The following is a 17,075-nucleotide window of genomic DNA, read 5'->3' on the forward strand; positions in this document are numbered from 1 at the left end:
TAAGCAATAAAAGAAAGTCGACTATGACTTATGATTTCTTCTGAAGTGGAGCTGTAGCTTCAAGGTGATGGGTTAAAGCCGAATACAGAATGTAGTGGTAGTTGGTAGGTGGCCTCCATCCCATCTTAATCTGCTCTAAATCAAACCTAAGTGACATAGTCTTTGCAGGAGCCGAAACATTGCATTTTCCTGCGTTCAGCTGATCAGCAAGTATCTCAAGTTACACTCCCTGATAATTCACTGCAATATCTATTATTTTTGCTTCTGAATTTTCCTTCTATAGCAGACCAAAATTCCCATTTCATGGTTTTCATGACCTTTGATACAGACACAGAAGAAATGTGCAACCAGAGGTGGCTGTGCTGGCATGGAAAGCAAAAGAGGGGAACTCTAAATGTTAAAAAGAAAGGTGTGCTTATAGTGTGAAGAAGCAGGTGAACAGAAATGGGGAAGCTGACCTCAGTGGTAAATTTAGGGAAGTGCGATCACTCAGGGGCTGTGTCAGGCTCTCCTAACACTGGGCCTTCCCCTGCTCCTGTGAGGCTCATGGTGTCAGATAGTTCTCCAGGAGCCACTGCATGCTTGTCCTTTGGGTCCTCTGACTTTAGGTACCTGACTTTAGGGTGCTCAGTGCAGGAACAGGCACTGAAGAATGATGGTGTTTAGTGGTGTCATGGGTGGTCAGCCAGCGTAGCCGCCTTGAGGAGTAGCCAGGAAAACATCATTCCCTGTTGTTGGAAAGCTGCTGCAGCAAGCACATACATGTTTGAAAGAAAGCAATTAGGCAAAGCAGTTAATTGTAGCACCATCATACAGATATCTATTCATATGTGAATAATGGCATAAGTAACTAGCTGTCTTTTGGGAAATAGAATCATAGAATAGAATCATAGAATAGTTAGGGTTGGAAAGGACCTCAGGATCATCTAGTTCCAACCCCCCTGCCATGAGCAGGGACACCTCACACTAAACCATCCCACACAAGGCTTCATCCAACCTGGCCTTGAACACCGCCAGGGATGGAGCACTCACAACCCCCCTGGGCAACCCATTCCAGTGCCTCACCACCCTCACAGTAAAGAACTTCTTCCTTATATCCAATCTAAACTTCCCCTGTTTAAGTTTTAACCTGTTACCCCTTGTCCTGTCACTGCAGTCCCTGACAAAGAGTCCCTCCCCAGCATCCCCATAGGCCCCCTTCAGGTACTGGAAGGCTGCTATGAGGTCTCCACGCAGCCTTCTCTTCTCCAGGCTGAACAGACCCAACTTCCTCAGCCTATCTTCATACAGGAGGTGCTCCAGTCCCCTGATCATCCTTGTGGCCCTCCTCTGGACTTGTTCCAGCAGTTCCATGTCCTTTTTATGTTGAGGACACCAGAACTGCGCACAATACTCCAGGTGAGTTCTCACAAGAGCACATAAATCATCCTCCTTTTATATTTTATTAGCTAATAAATTTCTGGCAGCTTAGTCATCAAATTGCAATAATAGTCAAATATTTTTAAGATTGACTATTTCAACCAGTGTCTGAGAATTATGTATTCACTTGTTTTCTTTGGACAGATTGTTTAGATAAGAACTAAGGGCACATCCAGTAGAAGAAAGAAATATAGATATGTCTGTCAGAATAGAAGTACCTGAAAGCAAGGAATAGTGTAAAAGAAAGAAAGATGAAATGGGATAGAGTTAGAAATTAGAGTATTTCAGTAGCATTAGCTGCAGATATTCTGTATGTAGCTTCTACTCACCAATTTTGTTTTTAATAGCAGAAAATCGAAGGAACCAGTTAGTTTTGAAACCTATTATTAAATTCAAAAGCAGAATAATCACTGTTGTCAGTTATTAGGTACTTGAATAATTTGAAGTCTGGTGGGAGACAAACCAAAAAGATGAGTAACATATCTAAATATTAATTTTGGCATGTTTCAGTTTGCTTGCTGTTACCGCACATCTTTTTGATCATACCTATTCTATACAGACAACCTTTTGCCATTGCTGTTTCTGAAAAGTGGTTCAAGTCACATTGTTAGTTCAAGTTCAGATTTGGCCATTTGCTCACTTTAATATTAAACACTGGTCTTTATTAATGATGACATTTTAAAACGTGGCATGCTTACATGCTTCAAAATATCCTAGAAACTAACCATTGTCCTTAGCTTCTAACTGTGTAATTCTTCAGTACACTGAGTAAAACAACTAAATACTCGGACCATTGAACAAAGAAGAAACTTGGTTTCTGTTCAAGGCCTGGCCCCTGAGTCAGCATACAACTTGGAGACGTGTTTTGGCACTTTTTCTTGAGTGGAACAGCACCTCGGTTGGTGCAGCACTCATGCCAGTGAAACCGCCTCTTGTCAAAGAGCTGCTGTGCATGAATAAGCATGAGCAAAGACTCCGGCCATTAATGTTTCTGCTCTGTGAGCAAAAAGAAATGTTGGGGGATTGATTTGTTTGTTTGTTTTCCTTTCCAAAGCATGTTCTGATCTTTTGATGCAAGTACTTTACAAACACTCAGTATGATGACATGCTTCCCAAGTAAACAAGTAAATAAGCTTAGTAATGATAGCCTCGGCCTAGTATGCCATTAGTCTAGGCAATGTATAGTCGTAACAAAGGACAGCATTTGTTCTGCAAAACTGTGAAGTTAAGGGAAGGGAGATCAGATAGATATAGCAAAAAGTTAATTCCTAGGAAGGGTGAGATTGCACCAGTGAGGCTGAAAAGCACTCAACCTGACACACTGGTTATCTAACCAGTGTTGTTGGCAATGCAGAAAAGAACAATTTGAAGGTCAAATGAGGGGAGATAGATACTAAAATTTGGCTTAGTGAATGTTCTCAGGGGCCTGCTTTTCTTGCACATAATAGAGACATTAGCAAAATCCAGGAGAGTCAATAATATTGCCACAGTCCATATGGGTGGTTGAAGAGCTGGACCCTATGCTGTGCCACAAAATACTGCAGCTAATGAAAGTCCAATGCCTTCTGTACCAAGATGAATATTTTGTATTGAAAGGGACTCTTCCATTGGCAGTGTGAGTGGCTGCCTTCTAAGAAGCTGATCATGCTTTCGTTAATCTTTTTCCTTGATGAGCTGCCTGGAGAAGCAGAGCAACAGCAGAGTCAGCGTAAAACTTTGCCTAGGTCTTTACTCCATTCCTTGTTGTATGAGTTACTAATAGGTTAGTACAACCAGGTTTTGTGTATCTGAGCAATTACAGTGCCGCTCTTGTGGTTTTATGTAGCTGCCAGGCCACAAGAGGGATGACCTGAAAAACTCTCTTCTTTTACAAGTGGAATAACTTTTACATTTCCTTACCACGTCCAGATGCAAGACATCAGTGAAATTAAACAAAATAGCAAACCTCCTAAAAGTCTGCAGGGAGCTCAAAAAACTGTCTAGTGTTATTCATGAGTCAGAGTTACTGAAATGGCAGGACTTTACAGCCATTTTGAGGAAATGTATTTACACTAGCTTAAAACTGGAATCTTAAGTGTTTTGTTTTGTTTAAAATGAAGAAAAGGGCATTGGGTAATTTATAAGTTCACTAAGAAAATTGTACTGGACTAATACTGTCTATGTTGAAAATATATAAGGATTATTGAAGCCCCATCCTGTAAAGAAGGATCTTTAAAGAAGGAACTGTTCTCCTATAAGGGAGAATAACAGCTGTGATTGCCTTATTATTTATCTTGCTGTTGTGTCTTCAGGCCTTCTTAAACTCTTATTGTACAGACATGCTAGAAAGAGGCATTATAGCTTTCAGCCTTGGTTGCGACAGGATGAAACAGTCTGGTGAATAGCACGGATGGCCCAAGCAAAAGAATAAGAGGAAAGGTGTAGTAGGGATAGCTACTGCTATTGGGGGTGGGAGAGTGGGGGAACACTTGTTTCTACTTCATAAACCTGGTCATGGCTGTCATGCAAGGCAAGGCAACCAATGAAGCTATGCTGTGAGAATAAGGGGTGAAAGCTGAACAACTGCAAGAGAAGGAGAATTTTCAGACTTGAGTTTAAAGTTATTAGGGGTTTTAAATTATTATTATTGCTACAAATAATAATAATTAATTTCATAGTGTTCTACTGAAGGTCAATGGCTGACTAATGCTTTGGAAAAAGGATGCCTTTGTTTGTTAGAGACGTATTTTCTTGGAAATAAAACCATACCAGTGTTAAATATACTTTGAGATGCAGACACCCTGCTTCCTGACCAACATTAGCAGGATGCTGCCCACAGTATCCATATGAGGTGTGATCCTCTCAAATCACACTGCCATTGCTGGAGCCAAGAGGAGTCATGACTCTTGCCTACATTTGAAAGGCTTTTACGTGACTGGTTGTTGCTGCCAGGTGACCCAGACACCAAGTGTCTCTGGATGTCCACAGGAGCTGCGGCATCACTTACAATGCCATGTTTGCTATCGGTGATTGGATGAGTCACTGCATGGGCACACTGTTGCTAATTTTTGCTACTGCCTCAAAAGCGTTGTTTTATAACGTGCTGTCAGGATCCATCACTCTTTGGACCACAGACACTCAGGAGATAATCTGCAAAAAAATATAGGATAGCCTATTTGGCATTGTGAACACAGGGAAACGTGGTGCCTGGTGTGGCTTCTCCTTTCCCCTTTCGATTTCCAGCTGCCACTGAAGAGCTGTAGCCCCTCTTCCTAAATGGTAGCAGTAGAAAACTCAGTAGGACTGGGACATATTTGCTCTGTTTGATACCCTTCTTCACCTCCTGGCAGCAGCATTCCTCATATTTGCTCTGTAAGGAATCCGTACTTTAAAAATAGAAATGAAAAAAGGGAGGAGAAAAAAGGAACCTTCTGAGACCAGCTTCAGTTATAATTTTGAAAAGCCTGGTATATTTTTAAAATCTTTACTTTCCTGTTGACATTATCATAAAAGCCCTTATTGATGTCTGTAATTGTGGTTTTATATCATTGTGACTGACCTAACTCTGGTTTTGTTCGTCTCCTTTTCTCTCCCAGTGGAGTTTTTATACTGTGATTTGGCTTCCATGAAGTCTATACGGCAATTTGTGCAGCGGTTTAGAGCAAAGAATTGTCCACTCCATGTCCTGGTGAATAATGGTGAGTTCTGTTTTATTTCTTCACGTGTCTGCAGGAGAGGATATGACAAATGGGGCTCTCATCTATCACTTCACATTTCAAATCAATTATCTGAACCATACAGCAGGTTAACATATGGCTGCATTAACAGGGATATTTTTTTAGGACTTAAATTGTATTTTTTGGAGAGACTGAGCAGACCAAACACTTCAGTGCCACCCCTGCTTGTGACGTTATTGCAAGTCTTGTTCGTTTGCTGTGTTTTTTAGATCTCCAGCATTAAAAATCATGCAACTGCACAAGAATCTAAGCACCCATGATAAATATAAAAAAGGAAGGGAAAGCTGTACTGCATGGATGTAGAAAACCTGTCTTTAAACCTTTATTTACTTTCTTTCCCCTTATATTTTCCCTGTATGAGCACATGCTTTCACTGTGGCTGCCTGGTGAGATGGGTTGGGGGGATTAATCCATGTGAAATATAGTCTAGCAAATTATCCAGTGACCTGAGAGCAGTCACTGCTTAGATCAAGGTACTACTGGAAAGTTGTCCATAAAGCTGTGTCCTCAGTGGTCAGAGAGCAAATTAAAAGGACAACATTTATCTTGCATTCGCGCGATTATCAAATGAATCTCATTACTGTTAGGGATTTTAACTTTTGTTATTCACATACTTGCCATCTAATTATGTTTTTTAGCCACAGCATTTTTGGAAACCAGCCCGTACAATAATTTTCCTCCAAAAACCATGCATGCTCTGCATGTGCTTTCCTAAAAGGGAATTTTCACCTGTCTATTTAATCAGGGGAAAAACCCGCCAGCAACAATTTAGGCTTCTTTTAGAAGTTTTTCTGCTTTTACATGTTGATGTTCTTGTTTTCCCAATCATTTACATATATTTTTATTAAGACATCCCAAAGAACATTTTCAGTTTTCCTGTGCTCCCTTCAGTCCTATTGAGGGCAAACGTACTGTAAATAAATGGGTTTGTTACAATTCGTTGATGCCTTAAAGAGCTCTCAGTAACACAAGCAAATATTGCAATAAAAATTCAGGAGTATTTGAGTTCCTGATATGAAACATTCATGAAACGTTCAATTAAATGTTCATTTTTTATTTGACTAGTCAAAATAGCCTATCATTATTATTCTAATTGTGCAATAATTAAAGGTAATGGATATTTAATCCTGCTTACAAAATCATTCCAGTTTTGCACGTCTACTCAGGCAGCTTTCCAGGTCACTGGTGATCTTTTAAAGAAATGTATCTCCATCACTTGCTCTCCATCCTTTGCCTAGCTCAAGGATCTAACTGGGGATTAGATTAATACTAAAATCCTGAGTTTCAAAGTATTTTCCTAGAGCTAGACACCAGGTCCCAAAAAAATTTCAGTGATGTTTAGGTGTCCAGCTAATTCAGACACTTTAAGAAGCCTTACATGAATATTTAGGGTGTTCAAAATGGAGATTAGTGGGCTAGAGTCACCTCCTCTCTTTTTGTTATAGCTGATTTTAACATATACATTTAACTTTCTAATTTCTAATTTAAAAGGAAAAATTTGGTTGAATGCACACATTATTTCAGCTGACAAATAAAGGCTTGTTGTTCCATTACTATGCTTTCTGCATCTGTAATGTGCATGCTCAGCTCCTGGTTTTTAAAATAAACAAAACATGTTAAAGATGCAAATAGACTATTACATAAACATTTAAAAAACCACGATGTGCTAGTGCTAAAAAGAGAAAAATGCTGTGACATAGAAAACAAATTCATTTTTCTGTAAAAAATAAAGTAATTACGTAGCTGAGCTATGAGGCACAGAAAGATGGATTCAGGACAAGCAGTTTAGAAAGCTTAATCTGACAGAAGGTCAGAAGAATGTCTTCTACTCTGCTAATTAGCAATTGGGTGCCATTTTTTGGTCTTGTTTTTGAAAAGAACTGTATCTTTGTACAGTTGAAAAGCATTTAGTAAATTACAGCATGTACAGTACTGTAATTGTTTAATACATTCATTAAAATATATGCTGTTAAGATACATAAGAAAGTCTGCTGTTTTCCTCCAGTTGAGGAAGGGACAGATAGTAAAACACTTCATAAAATTCCACAAGCAGTAGTCACTGTTTCATGTCAGAGAGGGTTTTTTCTAACTTCCAGCCAGTCATTTTCTGTGTGCGCTAGAAATATTACTCAGCACCTCGTAGTTAATGTTTTTACTTATACATTGTTTGCAGTACTTAATGATTCTAACCAAGAGAGCTACCACCAAAATCACATCATCTTTAATGATAACAGAATACCTATGGATACCAAACATCAATGGTCTAACTTATTAACAAAGACATACTAACTACTTTCTATGTTGCAGTTCATTGAATGGTTTGTGATTCTAACTACAGGTTAGAAAAGGAGGGGGAGAAACCAATGAGGACAGCTGGTATACTCCTTGGCATGCACACCAACACAAAAAAAGACCATAGAGATTTTAGGATATTATTAGCATGCTATACACAGATTACAATTAATATATTTCAGGTCGGAGCCTATCTAAGCCAATTTAAAATCAATATTTCTGAGCTGCTGGCTAATTCAGACCTGCTTATTTTGTACTTAATAGGTCATCTAAAAAATCTCAGTCTCTTGATAGAATGGATATGTCTCTATAAGCTTCTCTCTTTAGCTCCCAGGGAATAATAAAAGCTTTATCAGCAGGTAACTATGTGAAATGTATGTATTTCTTTGTGTTACCATAAAGTAACAGCCACAGTTCAGCGACATGCAACCCATCCATAATCCTTTGCAGGGAGACATCTTAGTCCCATTGATCATATGTTAAATTATTCTTGTCTTTGAGTATTTGCAGGACCAGATCGTCACAAGGAAGCAAGACCTGAAGGGTAGGAACAAGTGGATATATCACAGAATCACAGTATTTTATAAGTAGTTACCTATTCACAAGTATTATTGATTAGTTAGTTTTAACAATAGTTATTTACAATATCACAGTAAGTTCCATGTGAAAAGATCCTGTCCCACTGGATTAGGTAAGAGCCAGCTCCCCTCTCTGTAGCAGCTGCTGTTTACACAGACTATCTTATAGCCTTATGAAAAGGAGAGACACTCAAGAGAAGTGGAGATTCACTGGAGAAGGGAAAATTAGCAAGGGGGTTTGCTATTGACTCCAATGGAAGTTGGACTTCATAAAAAGTAGTGTCTCTCCTCCAGCCACATAGGAAGGCTCATTCACTCAGTGAATCTTATTGCAGCATCTTTCTTACAGCATCACGTTTCATCTTTTTCTTTCCATGAAGACAACAAAGAGCAATACATCAGCCAAGCTGAGATGAAAAAGGTATAGAGGGACAGGTCAAAAAGAGGAGGACAAGCAGAAGGGCAAGTGGCCCTTTAACTTTATGTAATGGATGATAGATGGTAGACATCATGGGAGAGATGGGCCTTTGGGAGGTGTTTAGAGCTGGAAGAGGTAATCTGAGGTGGTGGGGGAGTTGTTTTTAAATGGATATTCCATGGATGATGGGCAAAACTAGAAGATTTGTAATTACACTATCATGCAGCATGAATGTGTTCTAAAATGAGAAGATACTCTCAGGGCCATATTTTCTGAAGAAAGTTGTGCACAGCAGATACCATTTACTCAGATATTTCTAAGAGAGATGACTGGAAAGTATGAAGAGGCTGGCTGATCACACACTGCTCTTTGCAGGCATTAAGGGCCTTGGGTACTGGAAGTAACTTGTCTGGGCACATGTATCAGAGCACCATGATACTTCTGACAGGATTCAACCCAAGTCGTTGAGAATGATTGAGGGTTATGCGGTGCCAACATTACCTAGTGCCGAGACTTTTAGCAGTAGTCATCAGTTAGAGCTTTTATTATACTTGAATAGCACTGTTGTCTGCTAGAATGTTTTGTATCCTATATAAAGATATCAGATTTCTTATAAAAGATTGTTTCTCATTAAAAGAACTAGTAAGTTAAAAGAGTAACTTCAGGGTACTTCTGACTTTGAAACTGTAAGATTTCATTCATGAAAATCCTGTCTTCTGTTTGATACTATCTTTGTCTTTTTAATTATTTCCAAAGCTTTTTCTGTGTCTGTGATATCAAACACTTTGTGAAAAGGGAAATATCTCAGGCTCCACATGCTGTAGGTTCTTGACACATTTGCTTTTATGTTCTCAATATGAATGTTTTATCAGTGGAAGACAGATACAAAATTCAGCTATTGATGGATTAGGAAACCCAGCCAGTTCTACTGAAGTGTGTGGAACATTTGCCATTGGCTTTCCTCAGAGGCGGGAGTGAGCCATGTCTTATTCTTACCTAATCCTATCATAGCTTTTAGGTAAAAATATTTTTATACAAAGTCCAAAACAAGATATTGAACTTCTAAGAGAAATTCCTATTCAATTAGAAAGCCGTGACTGACTTTCCTATTTTCTGATTGTGAGTGGGATAACTCACCATTGTGCCAACTCAAATAACTAAGTTACTGAGCGTATTTTTAGGAAACAAAGCATTTGGGTTTTTTTCCCAGTGAAACCCAATTATGAATGCTCTGATTTATTTTAGTATAAAAACAAAACGTCAGTTATGGAACATATTTTTGTTTTTTAACCTACACATTTTCCAAGGAGCTAGCCTGTGCTTTCTGTGTTTGCCGTGTAGCAGCATGACACTGAATCAGAAAGTGAATCTGTTCTTAAGGAGGTGTTGCAGCCTGTTCAGTTTTATGCTGAACCTACCAAGATTTGGTTGTTCTCACAGTCCTTGAATGTGGATTGTCTGCAATTTTATTTATTCATTTATTTTACTTTAAACTGATTATAAACTAAGAGCTTGTCTTTGCTGGAAAGATGCATTGCTTTATCTTCTTTGGCACTGCTAATGCAGTCCACTTCTCTCTTGTGGGCACTATAGGTGGGTCTGGGAGCATTACCAGTAGACATTACTCAATTTTCAGTTCCTTAATAGTTAGCCAAACTTTCAATGTTCAGGCTAAGGGTTTCCATGCCAAGTATTTGCCTTAAGCTAAGGGGGAGTGTTATTTAATTATTTATTTATTTTTGAATGCCAGATAAAAGAGTTTATCTGTTTCCAACAATGATAAGAAAAACATCTTAAGGATTTTTAATGTCAAAAATTATGACAAGTTTCTTTATAAAGTCTCTGGTGTTATCAGTGGAATAGGGATTTGAATGCAAGCAAAATGCTGCCTTTGTGTCAGAGGTGGCTGCACCTTTCACCACCTATGAAATATTCCATGCTGGGTCAAGTCAGAAGCCTGTAGAGCACTGTGGTTTGAAAACTACCTTTAATGTTTTAATCACTAAAGATTTTGCCTGTACCAAGCATGTCTTGCGTTGAGACTGAGCAGGTCTTCCTGCTGGAATCACAAGCCTGGGCCATGGTGGGAAGTACTGTGTGCAGGCAAGTGCACTGGCACTGAGGCTGGGCACCAAGGTCCTGTCTGCTCCCTGTGGCTGCCTCTGAGATGGGGTGGAGATGGGCACTGTGGCTTACTTCAGGCTTCTCCTGGTCTCTCCACTGTCTAGACTTGGGGCTTGGGTCCTCTACGATCTCTGTGACAAGTTTCTGTCCCCTTAAAAGCAGACTACTGGATGGGGAGAAGTTGGTGTGGGGTGCTGGGTGTCTGGGTTTTACCTTGATATACAGTTGGAACACGACTGTGGAGCTGGGATGTGATTTCAGCACTCTCAGGATGTAAACATCTTCCTAGTCATGGCTGGTGAATTGATGTAGATGGTGACCTCAGTTAGCTAGTGACCGCTTCTTTCTGGAAGTGCTCTCTCTTGCATTTTTAGGCATGATGACAAAACCTGTAGCATGGAAGAGGAAGAAGCCTGGTTTGAATGCAGATGGGACAAGACCATAACTTCCAGGAGAGGCAGATCTATATGAGAAGCCTGGGAGTGGAGAACTGAACTAGAACAGGTAGTTAAGGCTAGGAGGTTATAAGGGAGAGACAGCAGAAGATAGAGTGAAGATCTGGTGGGAGGAAACAGGGCTGTCAGGTGGGAACAATTAGATGGGGGAAAGTTGATGGCAATGCGTTTGAGTTTGCTGACTGAAAGACTTTTGAATAGAATTAAACTATGAATGTAGCATATATTCTTCTTCAATAGCAGGATATTTATAAGGCAACAAGCATGGTGAGAGGGAGCTGAGGTGGGTAGTAAGGATGAAGAGAGCCATTAGGTCTGAACTGCAGAAGAGGTCTCGGTCTGAATTTGCAGGTGCTTAGACACCACATAGTTCACAGGGATTGAGTCCTTATCTGGAGGACTGGCGTCTCTGTTCCGGTAAAGAAACCAGCCTCAAAAGCAAGAGAAGAGCCAGCCAGGCATGTGACTGACAGACGCCTGTAGGATGCACAGTGAAATTTGTGAGATTCAGACACAAAGGGGCTAGAATGGCTGACTAAGAAAATTAGGGAGAAACAACTTACTGTTTTCAGGGAAGCAGAGGCAGATGAAGCTGATATGCAAGGCTGGGGCTGAGCCTCTCCCCTCCTTCCCACATAGATGCTGTTCCTTGACAAGATCAGTGTTGGGTCACTGGATTCTGGGGGTAAGGGAGGGAGGGGAGCGCAGCCCGGAGCTTTGGCTGGGAAGCAGCATGCAGTGATTGGCTTAGGCAGGGACATGTATTTTGGCTGGCAGAGGAAGGCAGTGTGCATGTTCTGGGAAGAGGCAGGAGACACCGAACCCTCTGGAGACAGTTATCCTCTGCAGCCTGAAGCTGGGTCCTGATGCTGCCCTCCTCTTTATCAAACTGTGTTCACCGTGGACAGTCCCCTTCAGGGAAGATCCGTGTGCAGGAACACTGTCTTGCCACTGATGTCAGTGGATCTTCCCAAAGGTCAAATGCATTGATGTGGACTTTCAGTGTTATCTAGGTGTCATCAATATGTCATCGGGTAAAATGTCTTGTTTGCTTCAATTTCCTAACAGTTTGCTTTAGAAAACTGCACATACATGTATGCAGAGTTCCAGAAGATACTGCGAAATGCGTCTGAACTCCTGCTGGGGAGACAGGAAATAGCATCAGAGAGCTGTACCAAGCTTCATTTGTATTTTTGTGCTTTTCTTCTCTTCTTCTTAACTGTTTGGATTTTTGCCTTTTCAGCTCTCATACCCTGAAAAGCTGGCTTCTGTGTGTGGTCCTGTCTAGACGCAGAACATTTTTTTGGGGATACCAGTAGGTGTGCAGCATGCCTGTAGCACTGGGCTCTGGGTTACAGATGAAGTTTGGCAAGCAGTGTGTCTCAGTGGTGCTGTGAATTCATCTCTCTGCGGCCCAGATGAGGCATACCTGTAAAAAACAGTTATATGGGTACAGCTGTGTCTCTGATAGGCACTTCTGGATGCAGTTCTTCTAATAAGGCATTTCACCTTCTCATTGCTCACTAACCGGGAGAGATCTGCAGGATGAGCCCATTCTGGGATAGCACAGCCCAATAGAATGATGTGGAGCAAGCAACTATAGGCAGCAGAGCCAGAGGATGCTGCTATACGGTCATTGAGATGTTCACTCCACTATAGATGGCCCTGTTCAGGCGAGAAGTGGGTTACACTATTTTATATGTAGATAGATCCACCCATAGATCTTTTGGAGTATGGATGTGCAGAGCAGAGTGGTTTGGACACTGTTAAGTGAGGTGGGTCACCTTGTGTGGCTGCAGTCATGGGATGGAAAATGCTGCTAAGTCAGTCAGCTATACCAGTATAAAACATATATGGAGAAAAGGCTTTGTGCTTTTACTTGGAGTTACTGTCTCTACCCATTTTTCCCCTTGGGAGCTTTTTTGGTACAGTATGTATCTCTTTCTCATACATAACAAGAATTGGGTGGATGAGATTATATAGGTTCACTTCCAGCTGTGAAGGTGCTACATGTAAGAGTATGTGACTAACCTCTTGCATTTTCTGCCCAGCCTTTGGGCTGCTGGGAATGAAAGGACTTGCATGTGGAGGCACTGCGTCCAAACCCACTTCCATGAGCCTGTCTGGGAAGAAAGACATTTTGTTCTTCATATGAAGAGATTTAAAATCTTTCTTCTTTAGTGAGTTTGAGAGAACTACCTCTAAAAACCTCCAAGTAACTCACTGTAAATAAATCTAGATGAGCGAAATACTTTTATTTTTAAAGCTCTTAAAACATGTTTTCTAATGGAGCTGAACGATGGGAAGTACAGAAATTACAGCAATGTCTACCATCATCTGAAGTACAGGCAGACATGGTAGAAATTATCCTATATGTTCCAATAAAAATACAGTATGCCTGGCCTATAGTGTTAACAACTGTCAGAAAGTTTTTGGTTATATTGTGAGCAGTATCAGACCCATTATGCTCTTAAAATCACCTAAGACTGATTCACTAATGGATCCCAAGAATTTCATTAGAAACTTCTATAGAAAATCATTATAAATATCTGTTTGCAAAGACAGTGCTCTTGATGTTTATTCATTCTTTGAGAGAAAAATACAACTGTTTCCTAGTCATAAAAGTAAAAAAGGATAGATACTTTTTTATTCATTATAGCTAATAAAAATGTGTGTAATTTAAACTTATTACAAAAAAATGCGTAACTGCAGCACATTGGAATGCATTACTGTATGTATAAGAATGGTTTTCCAGCATAGTTGTACAGCAAAGTATTTTCCTTATTCTAGTTTATTTCTATACTTGCAAAATCACACATCTGTGCATCATTTCGTCAGTTTTTGGCATGCATATTGTGAGCTTTTTGCCTGAATATTTTCATAACAGCTAATCAAAGTAAAATCTTGTGTTCATCTTACTTGTTCATTAATTTTCTAATGCTATGCTGGTATCAGTGGCATTTTAAAATATAAATCTGGAAACAATGCAACTAAATCAGAGGGAAAAATGTACAAGACAGTTAAAAAAGAACTGCGGTGCTTAGCATTAATGGTCTGTGTGCTGCCACTTCAGATTTCACATGTACTCCAAAACCCTGAGGAGACTGACTTATTGATAATTAAGACCAAAAAGATTGTAGCTTGTATGGATTCTATAGCAGAAGAATAAGAAAACTCATTCTTAGTTTACAATGAAGAGATAAGGTAAACAAACTAAGAAAGGCTTCTTCTTTTTTCTTTTTTTAATGTTTCAAATAGTACTGGATTAATTTAAAGAATTAAAAACAGAAGCAGCTTTCATTCTTTCAGTTACTCTTTGTGGCCCCTGATTAAAGCTGATGATGTTTCAAGACCAAAGAAAATCAATAATGTGCCACTTCCAGTACCTATTGAATGCTATGCAGTTAATAATGTAAAAAAGAGAGCTTGCTGCTACACTTCCAAGGTTTTCCCTTTTGTCAGAGAAGCAGCCAGGTTCAGTTGCCTGTTGGGTATTCCTTTGTACACTTGCCCTCAGTGAATTAAAATGGCTTCTCCTCAAACAAAAGAAACAACCCTCAAATTGCAGGGCAAGATTTTTTGATAGCCTTGATATGAACCACCTCAAGGATGAGAGTCTTCTTAAAAAAAAAAAAAAAAAAAAGTAATAAAGTCTTTCAAAGGTGTTTTGAATTAATATTATTTGACCTTGAAGACAAAAAGGGAGTTCTAGTAGTGACAAATGCAAGCAGTGATGATTGCACGTGCTCAAGGACTTGATCGCAATTTCTACTCAGAGGAAGCTCCTGAAGAACAAGGAAAGTAATTTCTGGAAATGTGCATCTTAACAGTTGTGCATTGCAGGAAAGAATATTTTTTCCATCTCCTGATCTGGGCTCGGATCTGTGTTTGCTTCCAGAACATGCAGCACAGATGGTGGAGACTAATTGGGGTGGAGGGCAAAGCCTCTATGTGCTCTTGAAATCCTGTGCCTTGTCCAAAGGTCAAGGGGGCAGTTGCTGTAGCACAAGCATCCTCAGGGCTGATGTGAGTGGTGACAGCCCCCCCTGGTTTGCCTGCTGGTCATGATGCAAAGCTGAGTGGCTGTAGCTGCCGTCTAACACAATTCTCTCCAGCCAAACCCCTTTAGCCCTCTGTCTGACTCAGCCAACAGTGTGTGTGTTTGCATGGATGGGTCCTATAGTGAGCCCTGCAGCAGCCCCGGCAGATGCAGAAGCAGCATTTAGGGTTTACATCAGCTTTGCTGTGCCAGGGCAGTTTTCTGTTGGCTGCCATTTCATGGGCTTGCATTTTAATCATAGAATCATAGAACAGTTTGGGCTGGAAGGGACCATAAGATCATCTAATTCCACCCCCCTGGCATGGGCAGGGACACCTTCCACTAGACCAGGCTGCTCAAAGCCCCATCCAACCTGGCCTTGAACACTGCCAGTTTTGTGTTTCTTACCAGTGTTGCTGCAAATACACCTCCAGTAAACCGCTTCCTCCTGCCTTTTCCAAGTGTTAGAATTTGGAGGGCAGATTAGCCCTCAGGGAAATGGAGACTGTTTCCTTGCACCAGCCCTGATGCTCAGAGCTGTAGTAATGTAGCAAAGAAAAAGTCTCAGCAGGGCTTGTCTCACTTTTCTGTCTGTCCATACCCCTCCCCAGGGCTCAGTCCCAGCCACTGTTCTGGATGTCATTATGTGCAGATTAGGGAGGAAATGGAAACCTGTTTACAATTCTGTGAGCAGTTGCACCATGCATCAGAGTAAGTGCTGCTGAGGAAGCGGAATACAACACGAATACACCTGACCAGACACCCTCTATCTGTCTTCCTGTTGTTAAAGATGAGATGTGACATACAGAGAAACCACACCTGGCAGCTGGGTTTTTCTGTTGTTCTGAGGGATCTGGGAAAGTGGCTGCAATGACAGAGAGAGATGCCAATCAGAGCTTTTGTAGAGCCTCATCATGTAATTTGTGTTGTGTTTCTTCCATCGGACCACCAACAGGCATCGCTCATGTCCAGTCTTATGTTCTCCATACATGGGTACACTGTGTTATAACCAACCCTTTTGTTTGTTCTGTCATCTTCTCTTATTTCTTACCCTCACTCTGCTTCTCCAGTTAAGCAGTAGGCAGCCATAGGTGAATTGCTAAGGGTGTTGGCCATGCTGAATCATGAAAATACCTCCTTTTCATCCTGAGCAGCAGTAACGAAGCAGAACTGTCATGTCGCAGGACCTCCCAAAGAAGGAGTGCTGTAGATAAACAGCATGTGCTGTTTAAAATGGTCATTTAATATGCCATCATCAGGCTAACTGATATCAACAATCAGGATGTTAAAGGCTTTTTAATGGACATGCGAAGTAGCACAAGGATTAAGCCGACATTTTCTCATGTCTATGAGCAGAGGTGGCCTTTTTGCTGTATCATATTCATGTGTTGTCGAGAGAAGACAAATGGCCTGCAACATTACTCTCCTTGTACCACGTCCATCTACATTTTAATTACAAAGGTCAGGTCCACTTGTATGATAATTAAATTTTAATAAAATAAGAATAATTTATAATATTCAAGTCCACTTGTAGTTGAGCGGGATAGCTATCCCCCACACAGCCTTGGCATGCAATACAATTTATGCATGAGCTCAGTATTTTCTGCAAGATGCTGAAATCAACATTGTGTGTTAAGGATGTGGATACTTATTTTAAGCACTGAATTTGAAAATTGTGGCTTGTAGAAATATATGCAAAAATATTGCCAAAATAAGCATTCAAAAGCTCATTTCAGTATGCAGCTGCTTGTAAGCACAGTAATTAAGATATATTGGGTAAATTTACTGCATCTTTTCTCACCCACACCAGTGAGATAGAAGTTGCAGATTTCAGATGAAGACTCCACAGATCTTTAAACTCCAGCCAGGACTCAGCAGAAATCCATCTGGGAGAGCAGGTCTGCTGCTTAGCCCAATCTTGTCTCCACTGCTCTGAGCTCTTTGACGGAGGGAATGTTGTTGGGATCACCCAGCTCCCACCTACTGCAGATGGATTAATTATGGTTGCGTATCTGCATCATTGCATTCCGGCAT

At 40.5% G+C, this 17,075-nt stretch overlaps 1 protein-coding gene across 3 annotated transcripts in view; it reads left to right on the forward strand.

Moving 5' to 3' along the window:
* Positions 1-17,075, forward strand: part of DHRSX (dehydrogenase/reductase X-linked) — a 171,729-nt gene that overhangs the window by 107,685 nt on the left and 46,969 nt on the right. For all 3 annotated transcript variants that reach the window (XM_065677527.1, XM_065677529.1, XM_065677530.1), the window contains one exon: positions 4,995-5,096. In XM_065677527.1, coding sequence (XP_065533599.1) covers positions 4,995-5,096 — 102 coding nt within the window. The remainder of the gene's footprint in view (positions 1-4,994; positions 5,097-17,075) is intronic.

The sequence above is a fragment of the Lathamus discolor genome, chromosome 4, assembly GCF_037157495.1.
Source record: "Lathamus discolor isolate bLatDis1 chromosome 4, bLatDis1.hap1, whole genome shotgun sequence".
NCBI lineage: Eukaryota > Metazoa > Chordata > Aves > Psittaciformes > Psittacidae > Lathamus > Lathamus discolor.